Source organism: Aptenodytes forsteri, unplaced genomic scaffold (assembly GCF_000699145.1).
Source record: "Aptenodytes forsteri isolate BGI_AS27 unplaced genomic scaffold, ASM69914v1 Scaffold174, whole genome shotgun sequence".
NCBI classification, from domain to species: Eukaryota; Metazoa; Chordata; class Aves; order Sphenisciformes; family Spheniscidae; genus Aptenodytes; species Aptenodytes forsteri.
The window spans coordinates 2,111,801-2,122,820 of NW_008794603.1; the positions used below are offsets into that span (position 1 = coordinate 2,111,801).

Consider the following 11,020-nt stretch of genomic DNA (forward strand, 5'->3'; position numbering starts at 1 on the left):
GGTGTTGGGTCGATGGTTGGACTCAATGATCTTAGAGGTCTTTTCCAACCTCAATGATTCTATGATTCTATGATCTTCTGAACATGGTAACAGTGCTCCTGTCAAGAAAGCTTTACATGTCTGTTCTGGAGGAAGTTAAGCTTGGAGGCGCTTTTATCTTGGGTTTGGAGGATCTCTAAATCTTAGCTGGAGAGAATGGCGTTTAACTGAAAAGTCGAAAAGGTTGAGATGCAGAATCTTTGCTTTGCTTCCTCCTTCTGTTTCTCTCTAGAGTGGTAAGGGTCATCTAAGTACCAGGACACATACCAATCTCTTTGAAATAAACATTCCTGATTCTAAACTAGCACACATATAAACAGCTGGTTTTACTTTAATCAGCAGAAAATATGCTTTGTCAACTGTGAATGGTGCTGTAGTAAGAACTGATCTGACTACGGTACCTTTATAATGGGGGGTGTGCATGGAGGAAGAGCAAGCGCTTCTTCAGATATCAAGAAAAAAAGATAATTGCATATGAAGTGCAGGATTTTAATGTAATTGTCTGGGGGAAAATGTGCACGTGTGAGTTGGGAGGCTTTAAAAACAAAACAAAATAAAAAAAGCTGTTCCCAAGTATCAAAACTATTGTACTGTGACCTGATGTCTACCAAACTGTTGCAGTATTATTCTCCACAGATGATAAATTTCTGAGCCGGTAAGTCACTCTTCATTTCTTTCAAATCTAGACCTTGACAGATCTCTCCTTTTTGTACTACGAAATAGTCTAGGACTCCACACTGTAGATCACATCAGTCTGAAGCCAGTGGGTTTTTCTAGATGTGTAGTTAATCAGGAACTGGTTATTTCCCAGTCCTGTTCTTGCAAATACATTACTTGGGCACTCAGAGTTCCTTTTGGACACCTGAGAATTGAGTAATAGCAAGGGGTTTCTCGCATCAGAATAATGATGAGGGGGAAATGGATGAGAGTTTCAGAGAAAGCGTGAAAATGTTATCTTGAACACAGTGGTCCAAATCCTGAAATGCACTGAGCGTATCCTTAGCTCACTCTGACATTAGGAGCATTAGGAGTTTCAACAAAATGCTGAGCAGCTCTTGGATTTGGGGCTTAATAAACAGTTGTTACTTAGATGTTTGTTCTTTTTAGAAATTACACCTGTTTCCACATTATTTATTCTGCTGATTGGTTTCTCTGGATTGCTTTTGGTCTGGACAAATAAGTCACAAAACTGGGAAGAGGCAAGCTTGCAAAACTTAAACAGTAAGACTTCCCATAGACCAAAGCTAATATTGGCTAACACTGTAAATCGCGCTGCTTTTGTGTGATGAATCCACTCCCTGTGTCAGACAGAGAAAACCAGTTTGTATCGGGTACTGCCTTATGCACTGATGGCAAGAACAAATTGAGGGAGGATCAAAAAGTAACGAAGGAAACCCTCTGGGCCCTGGGGTCCTTCTACAATGAAAGAATAAATCCCACCGCACGGAAACAGGTACCCCAGGGTTTCATTTATACATGGAGGGTACTTGTTTGAGGGTAGTTTCTGGTTTGTGCTGGGTTTCTTGTCCTGTGAAGCCAAGACTTGCACTATCCTGTGGGTCAGGCGGTCCCCCACATCAAGCACCACAATAAAGAGGGGTGTCTCCAGAACGCTGCACTTCTGAAAGCCTTCGACTTTGGGCTAGAGGAGCATTTCCTGGATTACTTTGGAATATGTGCTGTATTCTGCTTTACGTAGAAGCAGCTACTGTAATGCAGCTTGTCACTGTTCTTTGTCTTTTTTCTGTCTAGTGCTCTCTCTCTATATATATATATGAGATACACATTCTCTCAACCCTGCATTAAAATGTTAAGGTTTGAGGTAAACCTCATAAGGTCATCTTATCCATTCCCTGACACTACAGCGGCATAAATGTTGATGCATTTATTTAGTGATTTGCCTGCCACTTCTGACAGATGGTTGTTTAGTCTTATGCATCTTGTGTGATGGAGCATCCCCAACTTCTCTTGACATCTTGCTCAGTTGTTTTGCTGTTCTTTTCTGCAGTTTATTCTGGGCATTGTTTGCTTAGTTGAATTGGAGTTACTGTTTGTTTCTTCATCGGTGCTTTATCATGTTATTGTTTCTGTACGCCTCGCATAACTTTTTTTTTTTTCTTGTAGTTGAAGACTGATTGCACTGTATCGTCTCCGCTGTGTTAGAATGAGAAGTTTGGGGAGGGGAGGTGGTGCCTTCGAGGCCATTGATCCCATCTTTATAACTTTGCCCTTTTAGCTAGGAACAGATTATTTGCGCAGTGGTTCGAGATTGCACAGGCAGAATCAGAAGGACCAAACTTTACATAAACCATTTATACTAAACGTTGGGAATGCTGGCAACATAAATCAACTACAATATCTATTACAAATTTATCACCTTATCAGTATTATCTTTGATAGAAGTGGTCAAAACGCGTGGGGAAGTGAACCGTACCTCAGGAAGTTTAACCCTCTCGTAAATTAATTATTCAGGACACACAGAGCCTGGCCCCTTCAATGTATAGTAATTCTTTCTAGGCAGCATCCAGGACTTTAACTTCAGTGGCAATAATAAATAGGAAAAGTCTCAGGTGAAGCCAGTATTTCAAAGTAATTAATCATCTTCCCCTCATGGTCCCTCCGCCTCTCTCTTGGTTTTCTTTAACGAGGGAATTTCGGTAATAAATCTTTAATGATATATGTTAAGAATCCTTCATTAATTCTTGTCTACTTATTTCTCTTTTTTTGATGCTTTTATGTTGTATGTTGGGAAGTTAAAATGCATATACAAGAAAAAACAGCTATAGAAAGCTGGTAATTTGGCACAGTCTCTGAAAGGTTGTTTCTTGGATGTTGAATGTTGTGCAGTACACTTGCTAATAGGAATTGTTGATTAATACTGGTTGGGCTGTCAAACGAATACTTAGATACAGTTACAGAATTACAGCACGATTGTAGAGGGAAAGGTAAAGAAAAAAGTGATTTGTCCTTTTCTAAATTGGAGGTGAACGAGTACTAATTCCCAGTTTCACAGTGTGCAAAGGCTGTGGCATGTTGTATGGTCTCTGATGCTACAGAGGCCCGTGTAGGGAACGCAGCTAGGCGTGCTGCTGCCGATACAGCAGTCGGGTGCTCCGGCGCAGCAGAGGGGATGTATCTTTAAATAATTCTCGTTAGACGCGAGCAGCCATCACGCCTATTCAATGTGACAGGGACAGATGTGACAGATCGGTTCTGACACACTTCCATACCACAAGTCTGTGGCTGGAGGTGACTGGTGTCCTTCCTCCGGTCCCGTCCCCGCTGCAGGACAGCACAACGACGCACGGATGAACCTCGCCATCGCCCTCACTGCTGCCAGGTACGGTGCTGCCATGGCCAATTACGCTGAAGTGCTGTGCTTGCTCAAGACGACAGACCCGGCCAGCGGGAAGGAGCGCGTGTGCGGCGTGCGCTGCAGGGACGTCTTAACAGGTGTGTGCCCTCCCAGCGGCGCAGAGAGGCGCGGGGACCCAAAGCCAGCCTCCTGCCTGCCTTGGCCGGCCGGCCGACCGGCGAGCGGTGCCGTACCGCGCACCCTTCAGTCTGTAGCACCCTGCCCGGTGGGTGGAAGCGATGGCTTTCTGCAGCAGGCTTTACCGTGCCGTGGTGGAACAGAGAGCACAGCACTTTAGGGGATCATACTCTCTTCATTAAAGAAACCCAGAAATAATGAAACGCGGGAGGAGCAGGGAACACTGCTGTTTGTAAATATCAATGAACCGACAAAGGAGCCATCTTCCCAGAGTGCAGTGGCATACCATTAATGTCAATCATCTTTAACTTCTGTCAGATTTTTCACTCAAATCCTAGTGTTTTTGGCAGGGTAGACTAAGCTTTACATCCAAACCCTTCTGTCAAGCAAAGATGATATTGTAAAATGCTATGTGCTGTACAGTAATAATCCCATTTACCGAGTCTATGGGTTGAGACTGAAATTTCTCTCGTTTGAGAGGCAGATTTCAGCTGAACTTCTACCCAGTCTATGTTCTTCTGCCTTTACGGATAAGATGGAATTTCACTGTAAAACACTCTTTCAAATCTGGTGTTACATGAAAACTTTGTTAATTTTTAAAAACCATTCCAGCTGTTATGTTCAGAGAAGCACAATATACTTTGCAGTAGGTTAAGTTCATAGATAGATTAATAATAGAGCATGTCAGTGAGCAGGAAAACAAATGGTGTATGTGATTGATACTGTTTTCTTTCACAGGGCAGGAGTTTGATGTCAAAGCCAAATGTGTTATCAATGCTACGGGACCTTTCACAGACTCTGTGCGCAAAATGGATGATGAGGAAGTACCAAACATCTGTCAGCCAAGTGCAGGCGTGCATATTGTGATGCCTGGTTATTACAGGTAACGATATTCAAAGCCTAAACCGCTTGTAACAATCTCTGCTGGTGTCTGTAATAAATAAGCTTGCGGAGACGCATTTGTAGGTTTTACGGTAGTTTTGAATGCACGATTTGATTTTTATTTTTTGTTTTTGTTTGTTTTTTTTTTTAAAGAGGATTCTGGCACTGTGCCTGTGAGAATAACAATTTCATATATTCAGAAAAGACTGAAGTCTTGTAGTTCTTAGTTAAAACTCACCAAGGCAGAACTCCTGCTGAAGCAGAAGGGTGTTTAGGCAGAGCATCTACAACAGACTTGTGAAAGGCACCTTTTTTTTTAGTAATGAGTTTGAGTTGAGTGTACTGACTGCTTGTTCACCTCCCTTAAGAAAACAGGAAGCATATAAAACCTTCCAGAGAGGAAAACTCTTGTCCTATTAAATATCAAACTCTCTATGCAATAATGCTCTGCCACTGTACTCTGCAACATTATGACTGCACTCATAGTAAATACGAATGCAGCATGTAGGCAATATAATAAGCAGTTCAAAATAACACGATTAAATTCTGACACTGCTGTGGACACAAGCCCACCCACCCGTGGTTGTTTTGGTGGAAAGGACTTGCCTCCCTCTGCTGACCTTGTTACAGAAGAGGTTCCCGTGGCACTCTGCGAGCGTGCTCTCTGCAGACTCCTGCTTCTTTCCTTATTTGCTGCTGCAAAACCAAATCCCCTTCTACCAAGTAAGCCTTGTCAGTTGAAGCTCAAATATTACCTTTGGTTTCTGAAGTCATTAGCATCCTAATGGAAAATCACATTTATAGACTTATCCCAATTCTGTTGATACAGTGCACTTATAATAATGCCTTCCATATCATCATTGCACTCCTCTGTGAATATAAATTTAGACTTCCAGTGCACAACATGTTGTTTTTGCAGAGCTATCCCAATAGGACGTGACCGTAGACTGTAAAATTGAGGTGGTTTTGGCCTAGTGTAAAATCACTCTTGCATTCTGTTCTTTCCACATGAAAAATAGGAAAATGACCTGATAGCTGCTTTAAAGCACTAGCAATGTGGAGAAATGGGTTGTAATCCTAGTTTCCTCATATACTTTGAGAAGCACATGTGTGATTGACTTTATGGCCCTACAGCAAGAACACGTAAAGTTTTAAAACTTTGAATCACTTTGAAAATTCAAAGTAGATGGCTTGATATGCATGAGGGCTCTAATTTATTTATTGTGTAATAACCTAATAATTTTAATTGGAAATGTAGAGAATTCTTGTTCTCCTTGTTCCCCTGTGTATGTCAGCATGTGGGCATTACTTTTCTTGTAAAATAGTACCTACCCACATACTGCCTCCACAGTACAGCTGATTAGCTAAAACTGCACTGAATTTCCTTGAAGTGGGATAGCTTAAACCGAGGAACTGTCTGCTAGATGGAAAATACTCATGGTATTTAATCTTAGTTGTATCAAGTCTTCTCCTGGTGCCAAGGAATAATCCTTAACAAACGAAGATTGTCATTTCACTGCATCCACTTGCCTTGTGGTAAATGTTTTATAGAATTTTGGCCCAGACTCACAGAAATGAAAATTTTATAACAGGTAGAGGTTTTTAGGTATAAACATAGTTAAGATTTTGTGAAACTAATGTTAACCTAATGCATTCATTTCCCATGGGTTTCTTACTCATTTACGTTCTTCATTAATAGTCCCAGTATTCCTCCTCTCATTAATTCTATTTTTACTATACATATATCTATTCTAGTCTCTTTCACTCCCTATTGTTTAAGTATATTATCTGCTAAAATAAGAGACGATTTTGGCTACCTTTGTTCAAATAGGCTTCCTGCCTGAAATGTGTCTATGAATGCAATACTTTTTTTCCATCCCTTCTGACAAATTTCAGATGTTTTCCCTCTGTCTTCAATTTTTCTATCTGCTTTGCATTCCAGATTCCAGGTAAACTTGTCTGCTAAACCTTAGTTCTACTCTGTGGAAAGTCACCTATTTGCTCTTTAACTGCATTTGTGGTGCTTTGGTCAAGTGCCTCTGGAGTCCCAGAAGAGCCAATATTTGGGTGTTAGGACGCTTGTTTTTGATGGGAAACACCTTACTTTAAATTTGTGTTGGTGGCTCTTCAGTTATTTATGTAAGATGGAACAAACCTAGCAATAGGAGACTGAGAGCAAGCTTCCCAGGATAGCTGGTAGTCATTAATTCAGTAAATTAATTGGCATATGGAAAACTGTTTCATCCTTTCTCATCATTTGCTGTGTAATCTAACTGAAAACGCTTCAGTCCATAGGTGTTGTGGTGAAACTTAGTTTAAAGTCTTTACTTGTTTCTCTTCCTTATTTTTAACAGCTTTTACGAAATCACATTAAAAAAAAAAAAACACCATACTTTTGAGATGTCTTAAGTTTTCTGAATATTCTGATACCGTATATTAAATCTCTAGTTTCCTGTCTCTAAATCAATAGCTTTTTCATTTTAGAAAGTAATCACTTGTCTGACGTGATTTACCTTTCACAAATCTGTGTTGACTTCCCCTATTAAATTGTACTTCTCCAACTGTATGCTTAAGCTGTCTATAAATATCATCTAAAAAATGTTCTAATATACATGCTATATATGAAATTTTCAGCTTCTCTTCCAGTCTTTCCAGATATTGAAAACTTACCTTCAGTAATCAGTTTAGACTTCCTAAAAATGAAATATTCAGTGATTCAGCTTGCGGATCTCTTAAATAGTAATTCATATCCAAGCAGGTCTTTGTCTACCTTCAGGTTATTGCATTAGTAGTTATTTGAGTCCACTGAATTATTCCCCTCTGATGGTCCTTATCACCACCTAAATATTTACCTCTTATCCTCCTTCAATATACTTCCTGTATGCTCCTTCCATTATCGGGGAATAGGTGCAAAACCTGAAGACTGCTACACTGACTGCAGATGTTTTTACAGGGACTTCCAGCACCTGAAATGAAAGTCAGCATCTTTCCTTTAAATAAAAATGAACAAAAAAAGGAGCAGCTTAAATATTTTCCTATATAAAAGCTGTTTACTTTGAAGTGTTTATAGAAACCTTTTGTTTTCTGAAATACAAGCAGAGCTATTTAATAAAGTGGTGAGGATAACTGGTTTTGTACCTTTTTTTTTTTTTTTTTTTTTTACATTATACCAGAAAACATTAGTAGATAAATTAAAATTTCCTGTACGAAGAACTACTCTTTTTCTTCATTTTACTGAATCATTCTGTTTGTAGCACTAGCATAAATAAATGAAAAATCTCTGAATACTAGCACCCAATTAGTGTCTGTTAGTCACTATGGAGGTGGTATTTTTGTGGTATTTTTTTTCTTCCTCAATTTTCTTCCTCAAAACATGGTTTCCCTATTCAGGAATGCTCTAGTGAGAGCTGGGAGCATTTGGAATACACTTCTTTGTCCGGATCCTTGGAGACTCAGTGGGCGTTCATTCCTGTTCAAGTGGCAGGGGGTCAGCAAACTCAGGCTGCAGTATCATTGGAATTTTTCTGTTTAAATGTACTCGTAACACTTAGGATTTCAGTGTTGCTGTTCTCTTGTTTTCTCTACTTTTTCTTTCTGTTACTAACCCTCACCCCCAACCCCCTGCCCTGCCTTTATTGCGAGTGCAGGTTGTAGAAGTCATTGGGATTTTGTATATCTTTACTTTTGTCCTCTGTTCAGGGAGCAGATGATTATAACTTGGGTTAATAATATTTCATCTTAAATTTTTCTTGTTATATACTTAGATGCATCAAAACAGAACTAGGGTTCTATTCTTCTTCCATTCTAATGTGCATTCTGTTTCAGCCTTCCCTTTTCTTTGTGGCATAATATAAATGATTGTCCATTTTTTGATTAAAAGCAGTTGCTCATTCCATAATGAGTTTCAAGTAATTGCTGTTTTAAAATTTCCAAATGTTTGTATTTGAAATTCCAATGAGCAAGATGTTCAAGAGTGAATGGAGATGTGAGATGCCAAAGGCCTGATTGTTCGATTTAGGGTTGTGGTCTGCTAACTTGCTTAAGAAATCAAATTCTAGTAATATCTGAGCATCACATTCAAGGGCCTTATTTCTCAAAACTTCTGGGACTACCATTTAAAGTCAAGTCATGGCCACATGTGAAATCGCTGATCTTTTATTTATTTATTTATTAATCATTTGACCTCAGAGCAAAGGTAATGTTCTAATACTTTTATCTGGGGTACAAGGTGTGCAAGAACAGAATCCCTGCTGATGCCTGACCTGTTTTGAACCATGTCCCTTCTTTATTTCAGCCCTGATAATATGGGTCTGCTTGACCCAGCCACCAGCGATGGTAGAGTGATTTTCTTCCTGCCATGGGAGAAGATGACTATTGCAGGGACCACAGACAGCCCGACTGATGTTACTTCCCATCCGATACCAACAGAAGAAGATATAAACTTCATTTTGAATGAAGTGCGCAACTACCTTAGTGTTGATGTTGAAGGTAAACCTTTGTCAGCCCTGTTTTTTCCCTAGGAAGGTGCTGAGGAGTCTGTGGCATTTCAGTTTGAGTAAATGCTGTCTGTCTAAAGTTCTTCTGTGACTCTGATAACTATGGTCCTTGTGCGTGCGGGTGTTTCGAAAACTGGTAGGACGTGTCATCTTGATCTATGTTTCAGCACTATAAAATGCTGCTTTTCCAGATATACCTGCACTACTTGGACTATTTAAATGGAAATCGGTTGATATCTGCATGTTCAGATTTCACATACCTTTCCTCTTACTGGCGCTAGCTGTCCAGCTGCACAGCCAAGTCATTCTGGTCTCTTTGGGTGGCAGACGCAAGGTTTTGCAGAACTGGGACAGTTCAGTCATGCATCAACCCAAGTACGTCAAATAATTCACCTGCTTTTCTTCACAGAAGAGTTGTTCTGACTTTTCCCGTGTCCTTGTTTTTATTTCCACTTTTCTAGGCACTTTATTCTTAGAATTTACTTTTCTTGATATGGCAAATATCTAATAGTGTCAGTTTTCAGTGGAAGAGGAAAGTATAATGGGCAAAAAGGGGAATTTATAAAAATTACTTGGTGGCAGTTGTTCCCTTCAGTAGCTGAGCTGAGAACACGTTTGTTGTAAGATGCTGGCCTGCTTTGACTCTGCTAGTTTAAAGGAGAGAGGGGCTTCTTTCCTTCATGGAGAGGTTTTTTAAAATTATTCTGCGAAAGCATTTGTACTTCTGTATTTCTGTTGTAGTAGCAGCATTAAAATACATCTGAAATGCACTCTGTCAGGAATATTGCAACATCCTTAGGTTTAGGAAAACTTGCTGTCCAGAGATTGGAAATGCTAGATTACTTGTTTCCTGAGGAGGATAATTGATGGCTCTGTATTGTATAAAGTTCAGAAAAAGTCTTCAGGAAACGCACCGTTAAGTTTCTTGAGCAGAAGTCGATATAAAGTGTGGTAGGCCAGACAGGTAGCTGGTAGAGTTAAGACTGAATAAGAGAGAGATTTTGCAAGGTATTTTACGGAAGTACATTATGAAGTGTTTAATTCTTTTGAATGAAACCTACCTAGGTGCACGCTGTTTTTCACATATGCAATTAGCAGTGTTTATAGATTGCTTGTTATTGAATTAACAACTGTGCTGGCCATATCAACTCACTGCAGACCTGCCTTTTTGCTGCCAGAGACAGTGCCAGGGTTATCAACTTACACAGGCTTGGATGTGTTCCAACTGTTTAATTATAGTGTCACGCATGCTGCTTTTTCTAGTTTCATTAGTTTATAAACGTAATATGGTATCTTATTTCTGTGATTAACACTTCATTTTGGCAGGTTAAACATGCTGGCAGAGCACCATTGATTTCTGAAATCTATTTTGTGTTCTTTGGGGGATATTTTTACACCCTGTTACTGATTTTCAATTATCATTTATTTAAAAGTTGTATATAAAAAAAAATGTTCCAAAGGCTTCAGCATAAAGCAAATTGGTCAATTTTTCTATTGCAAATTTAATAAGCAACAAAATTAATTTCATTAAGTTCTCTTGTTTTATATATTAAAAAAAGTGACTTTCGGAGGCTGGGGTATTTTCCGACAACTGTTAAGGGCTTTCGTGACTACTTTATGCCTTCAGGTTTTCTTCCTCCAAGTTTACTGAGAAGTCAGGGTTGGCTTTAGGGATGTGCTTGTAACTGGACAGGAAGCAGAAGAGTAGCACAGGAGGAAAAATAAGTAAATGGCTTTTTAGTCAGGCTTCTTGTGGAGTGGGACAATGTTTCTGAAGCAGTGGCAAGGAGGAGGAGAAGGCAGGGCTGGAAGAGGCGGTTGTGTAAGAGATGTGGACTTCTGCTGGGTGGTTTTTGACAAGTCAGCTGGGCCCTTTTGGGTTGCTGTGCAGTAGCAAATGCTGGCCCGGGGTACAAGCTTTGGGGATGTGCAAGGTCCTGCACCTGGGTTGGGGCAACCCCCAGTATTGATACAGGCTGGGGGATGAAGGGATTGAGAGCAGCCCTGCCAAGAAGGACTTGGGGGTACTGGTGGATGAAAAGCTGGACATGAGCCGGCAATGTGCGCTCGCAGCCCAGGCAGCCAATTGTACCCTGCGCTGCATCCAAAG

The 11,020-nt window shown here is 40.1% G+C and overlaps 1 protein-coding gene across 4 annotated transcripts in view; it reads left to right on the top strand.

The window, feature by feature from the left end:
• The window catches only part of GPD2 (glycerol-3-phosphate dehydrogenase 2), a 65,087-nt gene that overhangs the window by 42,221 nt on the left and 11,846 nt on the right, over positions 1–11,020 (top strand). For all 4 annotated transcript variants that reach the window (XM_009273151.1, XM_019470444.1, XM_009273153.2 and 1 more), the window contains exons 7-9: positions 3,328–3,492; positions 4,271–4,415; positions 8,709–8,902. In XM_009273151.1, the coding sequence (XP_009271426.1) occupies positions 3,328–3,492; positions 4,271–4,415; positions 8,709–8,902 (504 nt within the window). The remainder of the gene's footprint in view (positions 1–3,327; positions 3,493–4,270; positions 4,416–8,708; positions 8,903–11,020) is intronic.